At 37.0% G+C, this 24141-nt stretch overlaps 1 protein-coding gene across 1 annotated transcript in view; it reads left to right on the top strand.

The window, feature by feature from the left end:
* Positions 1-24141, top strand: part of LOC311167460 (phosphatase and actin regulator 1-like) — a gene marked incomplete at both ends in the record, with an annotated part of 511830 nt that overhangs the window by 21834 nt on the left and 465855 nt on the right. Inside the window, one exon of the mRNA XM_084228480.1 lies at positions 12533-12679. Within this exon, the coding sequence (XP_084084606.1) occupies positions 12533-12679 (147 nt within the window). The remainder of the gene's footprint in view (positions 1-12532; positions 12680-24141) is intronic.

Here is a 24141-nt window from a genome sequence, read left to right as displayed (position 1 = left end):
TTTTTAAGAATACAGTTCCCCTCCCTCCATTTAAATAGGTTATTCCTAACTTTGATGTTGTCTGAAGCTTCCTCATAGCTTGACTCAGGTTATACATTCTATCTAGAACACTCCAAAGTTGACATTAAGTATTTCTCTAGGTATCATGTCCAGAGGTACCCCATGTCTATCTGTTCCTCATTAATAATGAGAATTTTGATTGCCCAGTCAAGATATCCAATATTTCCCTTGAAACTATTAAATCTGTGGGGAAATACTTCAAGGTTTATCCAGTTCATCTTTTCAGACTCCATTGATGGTTCTTGCTTGATTTTTGTGCCCACAGGTTTGAAAGTGCTGATTTTATAACTAGCCTTTCCACCCCCCCCATTGATGCTTCAGCTCTCAGCATCCTACTGTAAACAAGAGACTTGTCTTTCCTTGCCCTTTTCTGCATTTGCTTATTTAATTGTGATGGGTTTTTATCCATTTATCTTTTATCATTATGATCAATCATACTTATTTTTAATGGTATATCATTCATTGATGGGCTTAACTTTTTTTTTTTTTCCATGTGTTCACATACTCCCAAATCTGATGCAAGATGCATCCTGGCTCCTGTATTCTTGTTACATGCCCCCTCTACTTTGGAGAATGCTGCCTTGTTTCTACACAATAAGAAGAAGCCCACTATCATCATTCTTTCTTTCTTCCTTATATACATTTCCAGTCTAGTAATTTGTAGTAATTTTGTTATTGTTTTTAATGCAGCACAGAATGCCAGGATCAAAATATTTAAAGATCATGGTTGTAAGAGACAGATATGATAGCTTACAAAGAAGGCTGAGACAAAAACAGATTCTACATAATTTTTGCATAGTGTAATGCTAGTATTCACAAAGATGGTCCAAATCATTTATTAATAACTTAAAGTCATTTAAATTTTTATTAATAATGTGGTTTTAAATATTTAGTATCTAAGCATAGTCATTCTCAAATTTGTTTGTGTATCTTTATTACCAGAAGCTTTTAAAATTTTATTTCCTAATGATATATAATAGATAGAGTGATTCCCATAGTTGCTGGTAGCTCAAGTTTTCCTTTTCACTTGTCTACAGGTAATTTTTAAATCCTTCTTTGATTCCTCATTAGACCAGTAGTTATTCAGTGTGTGTTATTTGGTCTCCACATACTAAAAGTTTTGCCCATTTTCTTTTTGTACTTGATTTCTAGTATAAACCATTGTGATCAGGCAGGAAAGATGCTTGATATTATTTCAATCTTCATAAATGTATTGACACTTATTTTGTAACCCAATCTGTACTCTAGCCTGGATAATGTTCCCTTGTTCCTTGTGCACTTGTTAATTTTCTGTCTTGTTGATCTGTCTATTGATGGAAAAGGGATGCCAATGTCTGTTTTTTAGATTTGTCAATATTGATTTATATATTTTGATTCTCCTTCATGAGGTACATAGATACTGATAAATGTTGTATATTTCTGATGTGTTGATCCCTTAACTATTATAAAATGTCTATCCCTGTCTCTCTACCTTTTTAACTGGAAGTCTATTCTATGTGATGCAAGTGGGTTGTCTCTGCCTTTTTACTCTAGGTTGGGGGAGGTAAGGTGGACAACTTTTGCTCGTAAAATCATTTTCAAACTTTGAACCTATTAGTTAATCATTGTTGCTCAGATGGGTGCCCTGGAGATAGCAGAAAGTTGGTCTCATTTTCTGATTCAACCAACCACTATGTGCCTTTTGTTTGGTGAATCCAGTTCATTTACATTTAGAGTGATTATTGATATATAAGGATTTACCACTACTATTTTTTCTTTAGTTTTCTGGTTCTATTTCCTTGTTCAATCTTTGTGAATTCTCTTTACTTTGATTTAGATAGAAAACTTTTTAACATTTCTTGTAGGGGAGGTCTATTGATTGCAAGCTCCACTAGCAATGTACAAGAAATCCTCTTCCTCTATAACTTCACCAATATTTGACACTGAATGATTTTTAAATATTAGCAAATTTGTGGTTGTGAAATGATATCTCCTTGAGGATTTTATTTAAAGTTACCTTTAAGTAATAATGCTAAGCATCTTTTCTTATGCTAAGTTAATATTTGACTATACTTTTTCTGTCAAGTGCGTATTTGTAGTCAATTTTTTAAAAAATTGAATGAGTTTCTATCTTTTCATTATTGCTGTATGTGTTCTTTATATACTATTCTTAAAAATGCCTTTGAAAAGGTAAATACATCTTTGAAAATATATTTTATACTTAACACAAGATATATAGGTATAAAATAAACATATGAGATATCTACTAGCAATATAAATGTGTGTAGGATATAATATGTCAGATATACATATTTAAAATATATGTATCTTCTTCAAGAAGCTGACTTGTCTTTCCACTTTCCTAGTGATATCTTTTCTTTTTAAAATACATGTAGTTGATTTCCACTAAGTTGTTTATATATGAGCATGAAGTTTTGTATCCTCTTGATTCTATAATAATGATCCCTATTTAATTTCTGTTACTGAGATTTGCATACTCTGTATTTTTCGTTCATCTTATTAAAATAAATTTAACAATTTACTGATTTTCTTGAAGAACAACTTTTCTGTTTGATTTTTTCTACTATCCATTTATTTTCAATTTCATTGACTTCTGCATTTATTCGTTTCTTCCTTTGCTTGCCTTTGATTTACTTTTCTTTCTTCTTAGTTCCTGATGTGGGAACTTAGATTATCGATTTTAGACCCTTCCTCTTCTCTAATAACACATTTAATTCTGTAAATTTCCCTATCAGTGCTATTTTACCTACACTTCACATATTTTCTGTGTGTTACATTTTAATAGTGTTGTGGTGAACAGAAATTCCTTATTTTAATGGCATCAGCATGCCTATATGTTCTTTCATGGCTAGTGTCCTTTATGCCCTGTTTAAAAATCTTTGCTGCGAGATCTAGAAAAAGAACAACAAAAAAACCCCAAAACCAGTAGAAGAAAAGAAATAATAAAAACCAAAGCAGAAATAAATGAAATTGAAACTAAAAAAACAATCCAAAAGATCAATGAAACCAAGAGCTGGTTCTTCGAAAAAATCAATAAAATAGACAAACCCCTAGCCAGGCTCACAAAGGAAAAAAGGGAGAAAGCACAAATAAACAGGATCATAAATGAAAGAGGAGAAATCACAACGGACACAGCAGAAATCAAAAGAATAATCAGTAACTACTATGAACAGTTATATGGAAACAAGTTTAACAATCTAGAGGAGATGGACAAATTCCTACAACTCTACAATCACCCAAAGCTAGATAAAGAAGAAATAGAACACCTAAACAGACCAATTACAATTAGCGAAATTGAAATGGTAATCAAAAACCTCCCCAAAAACAAAAGCCCAGGACCTGATGGATTTACAAATGAATTCTACCAAACATTCAGAGACGAATTAGTGCCTATCCTTCACAAACTCTTCCAAAAAATTGAGAAGGAAGGGACAATACCAAACACTTTCTATGAAGCCAACATTACACTAATACCAAAACCGAACAAGGACAACACAAAAAAGGAAAACTAAAGGCCAATCTCCCTAAGGAACACTGATGCAAAAATCCTCAATAAAATTTTAGCTATCAGAATCCAACAATGTGTCCATAAGATAATTCACCACGACCAAGTAGGATTCATTCCAGGGACACAAGGATGGTTTAACATCCGAAAATCAATCAACGTTATCCAACACATCAACAAAAAGAAATATAAAAACCATATGATAATATCAATAGATGCTGAGAAAGCTTTCGACAAAGTGCAACACCCATTCATGATAAAAGCCCTTGAAATTCTTGGGATACAAGGAACATACCTCAACATCATAAAGGCCATCTATGACAAGCCAACAGCCAGTATCATTCTCAATGGTGAAAAGCTGAAAGCAATTCCATTAAGATCTGGAACAAGACAAGGATGTCCACTCTCACCACTGCTTTTCAATATAATACTGGAAGTCCTAGCCAGGGCAATAAGACAAGAGAAAGACATCCAAGGAATCCAAATAGGAAAAGAAGAAGTCAAACTATCACTATTTGCAGACAATATGATATTATACATAGAGAACCCCAAAAACTCCACAGAAAAGCTAATTCAACTCATCAATCAGTTCAGTAAAGTGGCAGGATACAAAATCAACACGCAAAAGTCAGTAGCCTTCCTATACACAAACAATAAATCTGAAGAAGAAGAAATCAAAAAAACCATCCCTTTTGTTATTGAAACAAAAAAAATCAAATATTTGGGAATAAATCTAACAAAAGAGGTAAAGGACCTATACAAAGAAAACTATAAAACACTGTTAAAAGAAATAGAAGAAGACACAAAGAAATGGAGAGACATCCCCTGCTCATGGATTGGAAGAATAAACATTATTAAAATGGCCATCCTTCCAAAAGCAATATACAGATTCAATGCTATTCCAATCAAAATTTCAATGTCATTCTTCAAAGAAATAGAACAATTATTGATGAAATTCATATGGAATCACAAAAAACCCCGAATAGCCAAAGCTCTCCTGAAAAAAAAAGAAGGGAATGGAGGCATCACACTCCCAGACTTCAAACTATACTACAAAGCCATAATCATCAAAACTGCATGGTATTGGAACAAGAACAGACATACAGACCAATGGAATCGAATAGAAAATCCAGAAATAAACGCACAGATTTATGGTCAACTAATCTTTGACAAAGGAGCAAAGAATATGCATTGGAGCAAAGAAAGTTTGTTCACTAAATGGTGCTGGGAAAACTGGGTCGCTACATGCAAAAGAATGAAGCTTGATCACTACCTCACACCATACACAAAAATCAACTCAAAATGGATTAAAGAACTAGACATAAGACCTGAAACCATAAAATATATAAAAGGAAATATAGGCAAAACACTACGGGATTTGCACATCAAAGACATCTTTACAGACACATCACCCAAAGCAGTGATAGTGAAGGCAAAGATAAACAGCTGGGACTACATCAAATTAAAGAGCTTTTGCACAGCAAAGAGACAATAACAAAAACAAAGAGAAACCCCACCAACTGGGAGAACATTTTTGCACCCAACACTAATGATAAAGGACTGATCACAAAAATCTGCAAAGAGCTGATGAGACTCAACAACAACAAAGAAAATAATCCAGTCAAAAAATGGGCAGAAGAGCTAAAAAGAAACTTCTCTGAAGAGGAAATGCAAATGGCCAACAGGCATATGAAAAAATGTTCAACATCACTTGTCATCAGGGAAATGCAAATCAAAACTATCATGAGATACCATCTTACACCAGTGAGAATGGCACATATTAAAAAAACTAGCAACAACAAATGTTGGCGAGGGTGTGGAGAAAAAGGAACTCTTCTGCACTGTTGGTGGGAGTGCAAACTGGTCCAACCACTGTGGAAAGCTGTGTGGAGATTTCTGGACCTACTAAACATAGAGCTTCCATATGATCCAGCAATTCCACTCCTAGGTATTTACCCAAAGGACACAGAAACATCAATTCCAAAGAACACCTGCACCCCTATGTTTATAGCAGCACTGTTTACAATAGCTAAGCTTTGGAAACAACCCAAATGCCCAAAAATAGATGACTGGATCAAGAAGATGTGGTACATATATACCATGGTATATTACTCAGCATTCAAAAAAGATAAACACATGCAATTTGCAGCAACATGGATGGCGCTGGAAGGGATCATGCTCAGCGAAATAAGCCAAAAAGAAAAAGAAAAATACCGGATGGTCTCACTCATAGCAGGAATCTAGAAAACTTAAATAAGGGACCAGGAAAATGAATAACTATAAGAAAGTGAAAATCAAAATCAACAAAAAACTATGAACCAGAGACACTTTTAGGGGGGCGGGGGCGGGAGGGGAGGGATTGGGGTCAGAATGGGGGGGCTGCAATTGTATGGGGAATATAACAATAAAATTTATAAAAAAAAATCTTTGCTGCGGTCATAAATTATTCTTTTATGGAAAAAAGAGTTTCTTCTAGAAATTTTATTAATTTCTTTCACAATTAGTTTTATAATCTATTTAGAATTGAATTTTGTGTATGGTAGGAGGTAGGGATCAAGGTTTTTTTTTCCTCCCGTATGTATATCCAAATGATTGAGCATGATTTATTGAAAAGTCCATCTTTTTTCCCCATAATATTAAAATGGGACTTTTTTCATAATCAGGTGACTCTTCTAATGTGGTTCTATTTATATATTCTATATTATTTTCTATAGGTCTATTTATCTTAGCTTTATTTTAGTTCTATATCTTTCTAATGTCTTGATATCTCTGACTGTGCATACTCAGCTACTTTATTTGTCAAGCTCAACCTGATTAGTTGTATCCCTTTGCATTTTCATCTAAATTTTGGAATCAGCTTATCAGATTCAATAACAAAGTTGGGGTTTTGATTGGAATGGTATTGAAAATACAAGTCAATTTGAAGGGACACATGCCTTTACAATACTATCTTTCAACCCATGACATAATTATAATATATTCACCCAACTTCCCATTTATTTAGATCTTCTTAATTTCTTTCAGGAATGTTTCATGGCTTTTCATGAACAAGTCTTAGCTTTGGTTAGATTAATTCATAGATGTTAGTTAATTTTGATGCTATTGTAAATGATACTTTTTGTTACATTTTCTAATTTTGCTAGCATATAGAAACAAACTTGATTTTTTACATTGACATTGTACCCAGTGATGTGGAAAATTCACTTACTATTTCTAATATCTTAGACTCTTATGGACCATGTGTGTACATAATAATAATGTATATACCTATTTACAATTCTCTTCTTATTTCCAATTTTATATCTTTCTAATTCTTCACTTAGTTTATCACCCTCACCTAGACCTCAAATATAATGTTAATGACATCATATTTATAAATACATTGAAAAATTAAACACATTTATATATTTATAAGTATATCATATAGGCAGGAGAGTGCATATTTTATATTTTTCTGAATATTATTTTATTTTTTGTTATGCAAACATTTTAATATATTTTGTTAATAAAATATCAACTTTTAACAAACTAGTTGGAAATATAACTGTTAATAACTTCTACAAAGTAATTACTGACTAAATATATTATTAAGTATGTACATGTATTCATGAAGTAATGTGATAAACATTGTTAATAGTTACAAGCCTATTTTAGCTTGATCTTTCATATTTTTTTCAGTTAGTGGCATATCATCGTTTTAAATCCTTGTTTTTTTTTTTATAATTTAGGATTTCTCCCCTCAGGTGTGGTCACCATAGTTTACCCACCACCAAAGTACCCATAGTCCCTCCACCAAAGTCATTTGTACTCTCCTCCTGGCCTGTTTTCTCTTCTTCTCCCTCTGTCCTCCCCTCCTGGACGCCTCAGATCTATTGCCAGCTCTCAAGGGTCAGTTTTAAGGTTTGCCTTTCCCTGATCCTTTGTTTGGTTATTGTATATTCCAACTATAAGTGAAATTATCGGATATTTAACTTTCTCCTCCTTCACTGAGAATTATCCCTTCCAGTTCCATACATGTTGCTGCAAATTATCTTTTTTTGATCACTGAACAGTGTTCCATTGTGTATGTGTAAATACTACATTTTCTTGATCCATTCATATGTTTGGGGGTATTTAGGTTGTTTCGAAATGTCTGTTGACCATATGCATATCTTCTTTGGATAAGTGTCTACTTAGTTCTGCCAATTTTTTTATTAGCTTGTTTCCTTTTATGCTGAGCTGTATGAGATTTTTGCAGATTTTTGATCTCAGTCACTTGTTAGATGTATGGTGTGCAAACCTTTTCTCCCATTCAGTAGGGTGTCTCTTGTTTTTTTTTTTGTCTACTGTCTCTTTTGCTGTACAGAAGCTTTTTAGGTTGACGTAGTTCCAGTTGTTAATTTTCTCCTTTGTTTTCCTTGCTGCTGGACATGTGTCCACAAAGATGTTGCTGAAGTTTATGTCATGCAGTGTTTTATCTGGTTTCTTCTATGTATTTTATAATTTCACATCTTACATGTAGTAGGTTTTTTTAATCCATTTTGAACTGATTTTCATATATGCTGTGAGATATGGTCTGGGTTCACTCTTTTGCATGTGGCAGTCCAATCTTCCCAACACCAAGATTCCCAGGTTTCATTTCTTCAAACTCTGATTCAATAGGTTTATATGGTGACCTGGAAATTATTTTTGAACAAGTATTTAAGTGATACTGATGTAAGAGGCCTTAGAAACACATTTTTAGGGCCTCCCTGGTGGCGCAAGGGGTTAAGCACTGCACTTTGAAGCTATCCACAGCCTCTGCAGTAGGAGTTCGATCCCCCACCTGCCAGGGAGCTACCCACATGGCACAGCAGACTTCTCCTAACTCACCTTCTGCTCCCCTCAGCAGTGTATTTCAGTCAGTCTGCCTGTTCTGTCTCTGGTGAATCCTCTCACCACTGCACCTCTGACCTGTACCCCAGTTCTTGTATACATAAACAAATAAATCTTTAGAAAAAAAAAAGAAACACACTTTGAGTATTATTTTTAAAGGGCAAGTTTCAATCACCTGAAAAGTTTTCTTCTCTTTTTTCTTACTCTCCTTCCCAACTCCATCTTTTTCCTTGTTAGTGATAGATGCATAAAGAGTTAATTTTTTTAAAACCCTATAGAGATGCTTCTCTTTCTCTGTTGTTCTAGACATGAAATGCATGTAAGGGTCTTCATTATTTAAATGTTGACTAGATTTAGAAAAGAAAGCAATACAGCCCTCTTCCTGAGTTAGCCATCTATTAAAAAAAATAAGCATTTTTTTAAAAAACTTACATTTTACAGTTGTTGAGGTTACAGTTGAATTAATTTCTTCCTATACACATGCACACATTCACATGTGCACACACACTATAAGAGATTCTAAAGGACAAGCAGTTACATAAAATAGACTTGAATAATATGAAATTACTTGGGAGAAGTATGGATACCATGTGGTTTCTTAAATATGATTGGTTACAAATCAAAGGAACAATGCATTTTTCTTAGATTAAGAGACAAACTATACCATGGATATTTATGGAAAGATGTGTAGATAAAAATACAAGAATAGCTACATTATTTATGGAGTATAACAACCAAGAGGGGCCTTAAAAACATGTTATCTGATGCTTCTATTTTTATCGCTGAGGTGACTTGAACCATCCTGGTAGAATGTGTTACTTGGTGAGATTGTGGCTGTGCTGAGAGCTACATCCACCACCCCTCATTGCCACCCCACAGATCTTCCCCTGATGTCACTCAGATATTCTCTAAGAGACCATGAATATGAAAGGAATGCCAGGGAATAAAGAATGTGGAAATATTCTGTGGTAAGGCCACAGAAATGAATCCTCCATATGGGATACGATAGTGATATATAAAATGAAACTTACTTGAAAGTGATTGCCTTTGGTTGAACTAAGGAAAGATGTGATAGAAGTGCAGCAAAGTGAAAAGGGAATATGAAAAAAATAGGTGAGAAAAAGACACTAAGTTAAGAAGGCCAAAAAATAGAAGATAAATTATAGAAATGAAAATATGACAAAACAATTCAATAGCTCAAAGACAGATATATCTTATGTCATTCTTATCAAAAGTATATCTAGAATTATTTCAATAAAAACTAGTAAAAAGTTCATTATGAAATAATATGGAAATACAGTCAAAACTCTTTGAAGAAAGGTAAATATAAAGTGGTAGCAATATTACATTCTTAATCCACTCAAATGCTAAATAAACAAGAAACAGAGAATCAAAGATGTATTCTATATATCAAGAACTATTAATATGTAAAATCAAGAAAACATAAAATCAAAGAAACACTGAGAAAGCTAAAGCTAAATATTTCTTGAAATGTCTGTCACATTTTTAGAGCTATGATTAATGAGTGAAAATGCAAGGAGGTTGGGAATCTCAATCTATCAAATAAGACTGTATTAATTTTAAAGACAGGCAAAGTTTGTATAATATTCAAAATTATTAGAGGTAATTTTCTTACTTTTCACACTTCCATAAAAGCCTGAACCCAAATGTCATAATCATAACATTGGTTTGCAGTTTGATTAGTCATCCAAAGCATTAACCTTCATGGTTCATGTGACAAATATAAAATACCCCAGTTGTATCCCTTGGGATAGAAGGGAATCCATTTTTAGTATATATTTAACAAAGATAAATGGGACATAATTGTGAGTCAAATGACATAGAAAAGTGTATTTAAAATGTAACTAGATATATATGATATATATGTGTATGTGTATGTGTATATATATATATATATATACACACACACTACATGCACATATACACACACATACTTAACTAATCAATGTACTGGTTAGGGACATGCAATTTGAAAATCAGGCAGACATGGATTTGAACTTCAGTCAGCTACTCATTAGCTATATAACCTTCCATTAATCCTCTTTTCTTTCTATTCTTCCTCCTCCTCTCTCTCTCTCTCCTTGTTTTTAGTCCAAAAAAAAAAAATTGAGTATTTACTATGTACTAGTTTCATGGCATAGACCAGCTTACTCCCATTTCTGAGGGAAAGCAAAGAAAGGCTATAGGGAAGATATTTGTGGTGTGCAACAAGCAAAGGTGCAGGTCCAGAAAGGACAAGACCTTTTGTGATGATTCCTAGCAAGATGGAGATAAATAATGGGAGATGGATTTGGAAAGACAGGTTGAAGTTGTGTTGCAAAGAGTTTTGAATGCCAGCAAAAGCAATTCCAAATTAATATGCAGAGAACTGGCTAGCCATTAGAAAGCATGTGGTTAGGGAGGTAATCCAAGAGGTAGGTCAGAGGTGAAGAATTTCAAAAATAGAGGGCTATGTACTTAAGAAAATGCAAGAAACTGTTCGTGACACATTGATGCATTTAAAATATTTTTAATTGAATGGTGAGGACAGAAAACAGTGGTGGAAATGAAAGGAGAAGGTTGAGTGAAACAGTAGAGCCTGTGAGGCCAAGGACTCCACAGGTAGCGTGAACAAAATGGGAAGGAAATAGTGTGTTTAAGACTGATAAATAGCTGGACAGATATCTTTCTCCCAAGAAGTATTACTTCCTAATATGTAAAATAAGAAACTAATTAGAGAAACTGAAATAGTGTGTAAGACTCCAAGATGAAAAAAGTGACAGTCATGGTAGACGGGGAACTCTTGCAGGCCAAGCAGCACTTCTTCCTCTGAGACTAAAGGGCATGACTTGATACTGAGATTTCCTTTGTAGCAGGGAGGGATTCAAGGTAACACTTATCTGTGTGCTCCAGGTGGGCTCTTACTAGAAAGAAGAGTGGCAAAGTCAGGCTATAAAAGACTAAGTGACTACAGCTGCAGAAAGACAAACATAAAAGAGTTAGGCCATCAATAGGTTGGGTAGGAGCATCAAACTGTTCTGATTCACACCCCAGAAACCTTTTTAGGTCCCTCTGTTGTATGCCATGAGAAGGTTGCAATTCAAGCATTCAAAGAAATGTAAAGTGCCCTTGATCTTCAGCTCTCTTTCAGAAACAAAGGTGCAGGGTTATAGAAACTACAGATCCACTATAAAGATGTTGTTTGCCCTCTAAATCACCAAATACAGACAAACCAAATGTTGAAGTGAATGGGTGTTTGTGTAGAGATGCACACATACTGTCAGCTAGTGGTCATAAAAGATGGCTAGTCAATTCTATGTCAGTATATTCAGTCTCAGTTCAAATTTCAACTCTAGAAACTTTATTGCCAAACTATTCCAAAACTTGCATGCTCTTTTCCTCCATGACACACCTCTAGGGGTAGGGAAGAGAGCTTCAGAGCAGTTCTTACCTGGTTCTCTATTTGAGTCCCTCCTTGGGAAAAAATGAAGCAAAGGGGTACCGTGGGTGCAGTACCCTCTTCCAAGTCCAACTGGCCTTGGCTTGCACCAGAGATGTAATTCCAGGCAAGCAAAGCTGAAGTTAGGCTACCTAGGCTATCTGACCCGGCAGCCTCAGGCTGGAGAATCTCGTGGTAAAGGAGACTCGAGTGTGCACTTGAAGAGAGAGTAAGTGTGTTTGGCGGGAGCGGGCACAGTGCTGACTGGGCATCTTTGCCGGGAGCTTCCTTTACGCATCGGCCTGTGTGTGCCAAGAGCTGAAAACCGGGGCTGCGGCGGGGGCGGGTGCCAGTTTGGAGCCCTGACCCGCTGGCCCTGAGACGGGGAGAGGAGTGGGGGGGGAGCCCTGGGCGCTCGCCAGGGATAGCCTGATCTCTGCTCCAGTCCACAATCCTTAACGGATTTTCTTTCTCTCCCTTCACCCATTTCTCTCCTTTGCTCTCTTTCTCGCTCCCTCTTTTTTCCTCTTTCCCTCTCTTTTCCCCTCCCTCCCTGTCCCCTTCCCTCCCTTTCCCGTCCCCTCTCCCCTCCCCCATCCTTGTGTGAGCCTCTTCCTTCCCCTCCTCCCCTTTCCGCCGTGCTCCCTCTTCCTGCATCTCCTTCTCCCGCTCAGCTCGCCGGGCGACCCTGCTCCTGCCTCCCACATTAATGGCGGCATCTTCGGAGGACGATATAGACCGGAGGCCCATCAGGAGAGTCCGCTCCAAGAGCGACACGCCGTACCTCGCGGAGGCCAGGATCTCCTTCAACCTAGGGGCAGGTAAGGGCGACCCTCTCGCCGGGCGCGCTCCCCTGCCAGGCTTCTTCCCTCCTCTCCCTCCTCGGGCTGGCTCAGCCCCCTGCCCCTCCCGGCAGTGCCCTCCCTGCCCACCCCCTCCCTCCCCAGCCGGGCTCCGGCTCCTGCTCACTGGTTCTCTTTGTGTAGGTTGTAAGGAGGGTGTGTGTGTGTGTGTGTGTGTGGTGGGGGAGGGTGGTATTTGGAGCCCTACATCCACCCAGGAGTAACACGCGGGTTTTCCCTCTCCATGAAGAGAAGAAAGTGCTGTCACTGATAACAATGATCACTGGAGCAGCCAGAGCTGGGTCAGGATGCCTGTGCGCTGCCTGTGGGGGCGGAGAGGCTGGCCAGGCTCCGCTGGAGAGGTTCGCTGACTGCTGGTGGGCTTACTACAGGGTGGAACTTGTTGGTGACATTCAGACTCTGGTGATTTTGTCCGGTTGATACCACAGCTGCTACTGCCATGCTAGAGTAGGGAGAGGGGTAGACTTGACTACTGGGAACTGGACCTTTTTCTTTTACTAAGCAGTTTGCAAGCAACCAGGGTGATGATAATAACAATGCATGGGTACAATGTTAGGGGATTTGATGCTGTCACTGGAGCTTGTGTCCAAAGTGGCCCAGATGGAATTAAGTCAAAAGACAGCAGAGAGGCTGAGGAATTTAGAGAGTCAAAATTGCTTCATTTGGGTACTCTGAGGGTTGCCAAATAAGTAGTACCCCGTATCTACTGTCTGCATATCTGCTGTTGCTGTTCCATATTCATAGGCAAATCTCACTATCACTGAGAAGGAGTTGTTCACCACTAACTTCATAATACTACCTTTCCTGAATGACCCCTAAGCTTCCTTCTAGCTGGGTCTCTTCCTTTCTGGGGTCCCTTAGTATTCTAGTAACTCCACTGCGAAAAGAATTCAGAGTACTTTCCTGAGAACTATCCAGAATAAGTTTAAAGAGCAGAGAACAGTCTTTTTATTTAGGAGATTAAATGCTTGAAAATGGAACTGAATCAAACAAATTGTTCATGTGTGCATATGTGTGTTGGAAGAGAGAACCCTCAAATGATCAGTGTTTAATACACTATTGAGAAGTTTGGGTAAAAGAAAACTCTGCAGACAGAAATATGATGCATGGGTATGCAACCATATCTTTATGACTGGAACAACTGCAATGAAATATGCCAGAGTAACCAAGTCCCTGTCATGTTGCTTTGGGTCTTTTAATCATGTTTCCTTTTCACTCCTGAAATGTTTGCCTCTGGATCTGGGTCTGGGATAAAGATGAATTTATAAAGATGGGTTTATTGCAGTTTTTCTTGCATGTCTTTGGGCTCATTTTGGAATAGTTAATCCTCCACTTGTAGGTTTCCCATAAAGATTTTTGTTGGGAGGTATCTTGAAAAGACCTTAGAAGAGTTTCCAGTAGGACTAAGATTTTTTTTCACTCAGGGATATTAGAAATTATTCCATTAACCCCTTTGCTACCAAAATCTGATATATCTCTTTAGTGCCTGTGGCTTAGCACAGGAGATAAAGTGTTAAATAGGCAGTTTGTAAAGTTTATCTTCTGCCAATACTTTTAAAACAAAACAATAAAATAATGCACACACAGAAAAAGAGTTTCAGGTTTCAGCTGTTGGTGAGTTAACTGAGCCATTTTATCACCAGATTAAATCCAGTGACTTGCAATCTTCTACTCTGCTAAATTGCTCTGGAGTCCAATTTAAATTTTTAAGAGAGTCAAAAAAGCTCACAAAACCTTCCATATGTCCCTTAGAATGCCCCTAAAATTAAAATGTTAATAAAAACAGCAAGAAAGAGAAATGCAGTGTAGAGGACTTTGGTGAGGGCAAGAGGACTCTGCTGCAGTTGGTGGAGCTGTCCTCTCTTGGTGGTGCTGAAGCAAAGGGTTGTATGACAGAGCTATTACAGTTAAGCAAGGACAGTGGGAGGCAGGGATGCTCAGTTTTTCTGTGATGGAATTCCAGAGAAAACATAGATGATCTGGCCATCAGAAACTTTTCTATCCCTGCCCACCTACATTTGCTGCCTGTTTACTATGCCTCACGCCTACTGCTCCACTGCTCAAATCGGGCAGTTTTGCTCTAATTTTGTGCCGGCTGCTTACTCCTGGGGCTTTGTTTATCTTCCAGCTGGTTTCTGGTAGCTTTCCTGACATAGTAAGATCTACTCACAGATGTGCCTTTCCCCCGCTTTTAAAGTAATTGTAACCCCTGGTTTAAAAATCAAACAGCCTTGTTTATCTCCTTGAGCAGCAAGTTGTAATTAAACTATTAGTGTTGTTATCAGAGTTGCTGAACAGAGGAAACTGCACACTCTGGATAAATTACATGATTTGGGCACATAGATAATCGTGTTTGTCTCTTAACAAAAATTTCTAAACAGTTAAACAAGGAAGTTTCATCTGTTCTTTCACCCCATTCCTCTCCTACCCCCAATAATTTGTTGTTTATTCTCTATTGGTTTAAACCATTTATCTTTAATATTTGCTTTCTCATACCCGCTTGTTATATATAAATCCTTGCTTAGTATTTTAGAGGCTTATAATGGTTCAAGGAAATATATATATGTAAATATATTATATATATTCATTTTACTTGGTCATCACAGAGCCATATTTGGTACCAACACCCAAAACTAATGTGAAACTAATGTATATAGTTGCCAAATAAAGTGGAGTGGACATTTTGAATGCTAATTAAACACTTAAGCATTTCTTCAGTTACACCCTGTCCCCAATGTTTCAGAAATAACTCCATAGCTTGCGTGAAGATATATTCCTTCACATATGATACTATGTCAGTAAAACATATCACCAAAATATGGGTCTTTCAGCACCTTATGAAGAGGCTAATTTTATGGTTCAAACAAAATTGAGAGACTAGAGGACAGAAATTTTCTGAGCCATCTTTTTATTAATTAAAAAAAGCCCATTCTGAATTTATTGTTTACTTTTATTAAGCATTTAAGGTAATGTGCAACTATTAGTAGATGAATGTTTGCTAATGAGAATATATGTTAGAAAAAAATTAATGCATTGTATTTTTTGCAGGTTACCCAGACATATCAGACTTCCATTTAAAACACTGAAAAATATTTTTTTCTTGAGAAATTCAAATGTGTTAAAAGGACATTTTGTAACAGAAGGGTATGTTCACACTATTAGTAGCAAGTGTTTCTAATTGTGTTCTCACTTAGTAATGAACATCACTGACATGTAGTTTGTAAGATCTCACCCTGCCATGTGAGGTCATTCATTCACTGCACTGAAGTGAATGCAGTGGAAAACTGCAGATGTTTTCCTATGGAGTATATTCTATTTCTCTTTATATTGATAGTATATAATAGAAGTATATATGAAAGTACTCAAACTGAAAGTTTCTCTGCAATTGTACACTAAAATAAGTGAAAGTTTTTGTAAATGTAAGAATTAAATACATCTAAAATTTATTCGAGGGGTGTCAAAGGAAGGAAAACTGATGATTTAAGATTGTTTAAAACACAAAACCAATATTGAGCACTACTGAGAAGAGCAAATACTTTTCTAGTCATAAGGAGGTTTTAACCTTTGTTGACATTTCAGAATTGCTATATATGGGGGAGATATTAGGTTAACAGTTCAGTAAACCCCATTTTACTTTCATCTTTGGAAGGCTGATATGTGTTATAGTTTCTTATATCACCTAAAGGTAGTGGTTTCTGACGTTCTTTTTTTTTTTTTAATTCTTTCGCATTCTGAGGGTAATGGTAGTCAAACTCGGCTTGGCATGGGTACCTGTAAGAATGGATGAGTAAGCCAGATTAAGCTGTAAACTGGTTATCAAGAGAATTCTTTCCTATCTTTCTTGAGAAAAATATCTTTATCTCTTAGCTAAGTTATGAAATCCCCTGATATTGAGAAGTGGCATCCCAGGGTTTGCTATCTTTGCTCAGTAGTGGAAACTGTCCTTAGGCAAAACTGTGAATATTGTCATGTTATAGCAAGGTTACTTTCCCAATATAAAGGACTTGGAAAATGACCTTTTTTGCTCTTTCATTGAAGAATATCAATGGATCCCTCTCAATATTTTTTTGTTACTTATTTCAAATTGAATGCGCATCATCTAGGTCTGACTTTTATTTGCTGATCCTAAATTCTACCTGTAACTATTGCTTCTTACATTCAGTATTCAGAAATCAAGTGTAGCTGGCCAGAAACCTCTATTGTGTTTGAAGATCTGTCCTATGTCATCATTAAAACTAGCTGTCCTGGTAATCTCATTATGAGATAAATTAAGGTAGTTCTAGCAGAGACCACTCCAGAAAATATGAATAACATAAATAAGGTATAGGAAAGTAAATTTTTATCCCATGAGGATAATGGGGATCCTTTTGCTATAAATGGGGATCCTTTTGCTATAAATATGTAACCCGATCATTCACCATGCCATTGTTTCATCAACAACATATATTTTTATAGTGCAATTCAAACACAAATCTGAGTTGAGTGCTTATCTACTTAAGATCTTTGGTCTGGGCATCGTTAAATTGTTTTAAACATTGAAATATTGTATTTGCTATTTTCTTATGGTTAAGAGGTAAATTACTTGTTTGCTTTGTCTATATGTAGCCACATAATTTAATTTTATGGAAGATGATACAGTTCTGTTTCATATGAAAAATGTGAGGGAAGAGTCAGAGAACTTGATTCTATGCATCTCTTCCAATAAGACAGTGGTCAAGTCACTTAAGCCTTCTGGGCATGATTTACTCAGCATTTATATTGAAAATCTCTAAAATCCCAAATAATCTAAAATGTTTTGTGAACAATTGGTACTGTTATAGAGCAGCCCCGATATTAAACGGGTTCCTGGCTGTGGGTCCTCACCCGCGCGCTTTAAAGAGACTTATGAATACTCTACTACAGACACATGCAAAAGGGTTAATAAAAGGTTTATTTACAAGAGGAAAGGAAATAAGGAAAATGTACAACTCAGGGAGAAAATAGGGAAATAAAGTCTTTAATGCGTCCTACCCGATCCGACGACCTGGAAACCCAAAGTCACTCTCAGAGCTGGCCGGACGCTCAGAGCTGGCCGAGCGCCCAAAAATGGAGAGCCCCCTCAAAGCCCACGTGTCCGCCTTTTGTATCCACCTGGCTGCTTAACCCCACCCTCAGGTCCCAGCCACCTTCCCTTTGGTGGTGATGGGATTTGGAGTTCCCAGTGTCTTTGGCTTTGACCTGGGGTGGGGGTGGAGTCCACAAAGCCTGTATGGAATTTGCTTTGGGACCGCCTTTTCCCCCTAACAGTACTTTTAAGACAAGCTGTACTATTGGGCATATACTTTACCTTAATTTTGCATGTTGTCTTATTTATAGTATAAAACATGTAGAATATCATGTTGAATTTTAAAAGAATTGATTTACATTATGCTGCACATTTATCTCTACATAGTAATTTAAATGTCTTTAATTTTAATATTCAGGAATTAAAGTCTTTAAAATAGTTGATGCTTTACAAAAATTTGTAATATAATTGAACAAGGTATTGGAGACATCTAAGCAATAAATGAGCATTGAAGAAACTAAATATTAATCAAGATCCCAATTGGCATGTAAAGTCTATTACACTGTTCTGCTTTATAATTAAAATGCACATATAAGATATACAGTTGCCTTTATCCTTTTAAATTACCTGGGAAGGTAAGTATGTATGCAGACTAGCTAAATGGTAGGTTTCAGTCAAGCTGCAATGTACCCCTTTGGTATTTGCTGGTCGAATAATCCTAACTTCTAGGGACTTAGCCATGAACTACAAAGAACTATTTTCTTTCTTTTCTTTACAAGCATGTAAACTAATGGGAGCAAATTAATTATCAGTTAGGAAAAGTGCAGCAAGTGCACACTGGTACATTTTCAGCCATATATTTAATTACTAAACAAAAACATTAAAAACTACTTATGGAGTTACTCTTAGATACATGTGACTTCAATTCATGGTTATTATCTACTCTGCAAATAAAAGAGTCAAAATTCAACCAGATAACTTGTAGAGTTGAGTCCTTGATTTAATCAAGTGAAAAGGAGAACATATATTATAGCTCTCTATGTTGTGTAAACAAAAAAAGGCTCTAAAATAGCTATTAATAAATGCAGCATTTTCCTCATTGTATGGTACAAAAGAAACTACTATTTCCATATTTTCTTTCACCACTCTCTGTAGCCCTTTTGGTAGGTGATAAAGTGGTTGTAATGGGGAGAGGAAAATGGGCTCTGTTGACATTTTAATTGCTCTAATTTACAAGTCTTTACATAATGAAGAATAGTTAAATCAAAGACAAAGTCAACTTTATGGCCTTGTTGAATGATGATAGATTCCAATGACATTATTCACAGTTTATTAGACAACAGGAAAAATCTCATACTAATTGTTATTTTTTAATTTTCTTTTTTTGTGGGACCCTTGCTGGCGGCCGGGAACAAACCCGTGCTGCAGAGGCTGCTGCAGAGGCTGCAGGCAGCCTTGCAGGCCAGTGCTCAACCGCTGAGCCACCAGGGGAGGCCCCTCGTTGTTATTTAACACAGGCGAGTGATGTGTAAAGCTTGTAGGTTTCCTTATTGACCTTTTCTGCCACAATTGTATATCTTAAACTAACAATTCAACAATAGAACCTTTGAATACTAAAATCTTGAACTGTGACTGTAGACATGAGGTTTCAATATATCTTTGTTTTGAAACTATACTGAACTTTATCAGTATGATCTCTTGCCATTTATAGACATAAAGAGCTCATTTTGTTTCAGTCTTTGCCAAAGACAATAAGTTGGTTTAATATTCACTCATGATTTAATCAAATGTGTAGAAAGAGCTTTATTATTATGCTTTAATTTCTTCTTTATTCCACTTGAGCCCTGTTTTGGGGGGCAGGAGGAGGTACAAAGAAATAATATAATAAAATTCCTTCATTCAACAATTAAAATGTTAATATGTGCTAGACCATTTTTGGGCACTTGGATACATTTCCGATCATAACAAATAACATCTTAACCTTGTGAATTTTGACTTCTAAAGGTGGGTTATGGAAAATAAACAATATGATATAGAATACCTTGTACATTATTTCATAAGACAAATGTTAAAGTAAAAATAAATAAGCAAATTAAAAGTGTAAGACAAGTGGGGGGGAGCAAAGAAAGGGGTCATCTGAACAAAGTTTTTCAAAACAGATGAAGAATATAGGATGGGGACAAAAAATATTAATGTCTTACACTAAGAGTGTTTCCAGAATGTTCATAACTTGGCAAGGAGTCCAGTGTGGCTGGAAAGGAATGGATAGAGGAGAGAGTAGTAGGAGAGGAGATTCATGAGGGAATTTGGTTCAGTCTATATAGGTTCTCTTGAGCCACTGCCACACTTTGCTTTTAATGGTGTGTGGGACAGTGAAGGAATTTAAGCATATGTGCGCCATGATCTGACATACATGCTAAAAAGAACAGTGGGGCTGGCTTCTATGTATGTGTAGTGGGCAATAAACACTCAGGGAAGCTGATTTGTAGGCTGTCATAGTGTTTCGGGGAAACAGTAGCAGAAACAGTGAGCAGTGGTCATATTCTGTATGTATTTGAAGGCGCAGCTGTGACAGACTGAATGTGGGTTATGAGAAAAGGCAAGGAAAAAGGTATCTGGAAGATTTGACCTAAGCAACCAGAAAGATAAAAGGGAAATTTGGAGGTATAGGGGGAAATAATCCCCACTTTAATAAAGACATGTCATATATGACATGTCTATTAAACATCCAAGGGGAGGTATTGAATAAGCAAATAGTCAAGTCTAAGTTTAAACATAAAGTCTGCCTAAAAAAAAAAATATTTGAGTTGTCAGTATACACAGAGTATTTACTAACATATATTGTGCTGAGGGATTTATAAACATTTGCTCACCTATTTCCTATGATGACTCTATGAGATTTGTGTTATCTTTACTGTCTTTATTTTATCCATGTGGAAACTGAGTCACAAGGAGGGCAAATAAATCAGCAAAGGCAATATAGATAATAAAGGAAATAAAGAAAATTTGTGTTTGGATAATGTTTTATGACTTCAAAATCGTATTCTTAATTGTCATGATAGATTGAAAGAAAAGGAACTTTGTTATTAGGTCACATTTACTGAATGTGGACTAAGGGAAAGAAAGAGATGGTACTAACACTGCTTCTTAGTTCAATATTTAAATATATATATATATATTTGACTAGGATTCACTGTAAGAAATACACTTTATATCATCTGATGCAACACATACATATTTATAACTGGAACAAAGTATTCCTTATAAGGACCTTTATAAGGTCCAAATGCACTGTGATGTTTTCTATATTATCCTATCCCATCCCTTACTGTCCCATCTCGTTCTAATATATTTTCACCATAAAAATGCTATCCATGGCCCATTTAAATGACTTTAAAACCCACAGTTAAGGGGAAAAATTAATATAATCCAGTCTAGTTTATATTTGTCTTTACATTAGCACACAACTGAGGGATAGTGATAGACTCCCAAATTGCACTCTCTAAGGGGAGCTGGTCTTTCAGGTACACAAGGGCAAAAGCATATTCTTATTATGAAATATCTTTAATAGAATCAGTGTGCATAGAGAGGAAACAGAAGAGAAAATATTTCTTTTTTTTAAAGATTTATTTATTTATGCATACAAGAACTGGGGTATAGGCCAGAAGCATGGAAGGTGAGAGGATCCACCAGAGGCAGAGCGGGGACCAGAACAGGCAGATAGACTGAAGTACAATGCTGAGGGGCGCAGAGGGCGAGTCAGGAAAGGTCTGCTGCGCCATGTGGGTATCTCTCTGTCCAGCCGGAAATCGAACCCACGCTGCAGAGGCTGTGGACAGCTTCACAGCACTGCGCTCAACCCGCTGCACCACTAGGGAGGTCCAGAAGAGAGAATATTTCTAATAAGAGTTTCCCAATAAATCACCCAAAATTTCCCATTCCGTTGTGGGAAAATGCGGGGGCACTTAGGTCTGGAACTCGCCACACATTTAAGGCACCATTTGGTGGAGAAACACAAGGAAGGGACAGAAGGGGACATGCAAGTATGAGACAAAAAGAACAAAATGAAAGTAGAAATCAAGATAATGGCTGCCATTGTCAGTCTCCCCATGTGCCTCTCACCCATGTGTCTCTTTCAACTGTCTCTATATGTCTCTTCTCCATGCATCTCTTTCAAGTTTCCCCATTTCTCTGGGCGCAAGTCAAAGCTGCAGAAGCAAGGTACTTTTTCTCGGCCCACCTGCCTCCCATGTTTCACAGCCTCACCTGGCTGCTCAAATGCACCCCTTGTCCCAGTAGCTACTCTGAGGTAACTGTATGTAGTGGGCGTGGGAAGCATGGTGCCGCCCCTAATATTTATACCAACACAGTCATAAAATATATTTTAAGATATTTTTCATGTTGAAAGGTGTCTACAAGTCAAAATTAAGTCCTGTAAAGAAATGAAAAAGGGGCCATGAGAAAGCAGAATGGCATGAGGACACACTCATGTCCCAGCCTTATTGGAGGTTCTAATCTCCACTTAGTCACTTACGAGCTGTGTGATGTCTTGGGCAAAGCAGTTAAGCTCTCCCTACTTAAGTATTCCCGTTTGTAATATGGGCTTAAAAATGATAACCATCTTGGAGTTTTGTTTTGGAAAGTAAATAAATATTAAACATGAAAAATTTAGAATAATGCCTGGCATATGGTGTGTATTCATTACATAAAGTAAAGAATGAGCACCCTTATGTGTCACCTTTGTTCTATTTTCCCATGATACCAAAAAAAAAGAAGTGCTTCCAGTTACCATATCCTATAAGACCACCAAATGACCTTAACATTCAGAAATTCTCCATAAATAACAATATTTTCATGGTTAAAATTTACCCTTATTCAATTCTTCAAGCTTAGACTGTAGAATGAAATTGACTAGCCCACAATGAGAAAGGAATTCACCCTCAGCCTCTAAATGTTAAAGAAATTTACATGAAGGATACTATATCCTCTGACTAGAGTTGAGTGAGTGAATTAATTCTGAAATATCTCTGGTAAATGGCTACATGGAAAAGAGTAACTTATTGAACTTTTCAAAGATCCTTTGAACTTGGAGGTATTTTGTGGGAAAGGGAAAAAGGCAGAATAGGAAAGAGATATAGGAAAAAGAAAGGAGAGAGGGAAAAGAGAGAGAGCACAACTTTTCAGTTTGAGAGGTCATCCATGGAAGTCAGGTGAGTGCAACAAGCATCAGAGGAACTTAGTTTCAGAGAGTCAGAGGAATAGCTCTTCTTGTCTGAATAATGGACACATGTGTTCCGGGACGGCCCTGGACACGTGCTGATCCTAAATCTGAATCGGCAACTTCGGTGCTAAATCAGGTCTCTGCATCATTGAAACCTGTAACACTGGGATAACATTCTCTGCCTAATTTTTCCTGTTGTTTTGAGGACCAAAAGTGAAAATGTTTTTGCCAAAAACCAGGTGCTATACAAAGGCAATAAACAGCTGTGGTCCAGGTGGCTGGAACAGCTTTAACTGTCCAGCTGTGACACAGATTAGGTGCAGGATTCTATGTAAAATGCTGCCAATGCCATGGCTAAAATTTCATCACAATCTAATAATTTAGAAAGAATCAATGTGGTATCTACTGATTTGTAAATTTAGGTCATGTCCATGAGTCCACCGTCAACTCTCATCATTATATAAAGTGTGATCACCTCAGGATGTTACTATTCATCCATAGAGACAGAGTGCTTGCATTTTTACAAGGATTTGTGAGTTACAGAGCTTCTAGTAGAGTCCCAGCCTCACTTCAGCTGATAGCAGCCCAAAAGAAGGTAACTGTCCTTTTGAAGTTAAAGGAACTTTGCTGCACATGGGTCATTGACCAATACCTGAGGGGCATCCATCCATCCTGCCCTCATACACACCCTTGACCAAATAACCAGGCCCACCTCTTTTACAAATTCCTCTCCCCTTTTCTTCAGGTTCTCCCTCTTCCCTTCTTCCCTCCAACTGAATGCCCTAATTATTTGTTCTTAAATAATGCCCTAATTATTTGTCCTTAAAAAACACATCCAGAAGCTTCAGGAAAAGTCTTCGTTTCTGAGAGGGAGAGGCTTGAAAGTCCCCTGTGTGTCTGCGGAAGTCTAGGGCTGCTCATTACCTCCCACTCAAACCACAGGATTACACAGTTTGCACAGCTGTGGAACCAGCTGCCCTGTGTTCATGCCAGACCTCACCATGCTGCCTTCCAGCAACATCCTTGCTCTAGCTGCTCGTGATGCTGACTCTAATTAGCTAAGGAGCAACTATTTCAATTAGAAAAGTGACTTCTACTAGCAGTTTTGGCATAGGACTCAGAGCCGCCTTATATAAAGTCAGGGAAACACCTCAG

The sequence above is a fragment of the Talpa europaea genome, assembly GCF_964194135.1.
Source record: "Talpa europaea genome assembly, chromosome: 2".
In the NCBI taxonomy this organism is placed as follows: Eukaryota; Metazoa; Chordata; class Mammalia; order Eulipotyphla; family Talpidae; genus Talpa; species Talpa europaea.
This window is presented reverse-complemented; position numbering and strand designations above follow the sequence as displayed.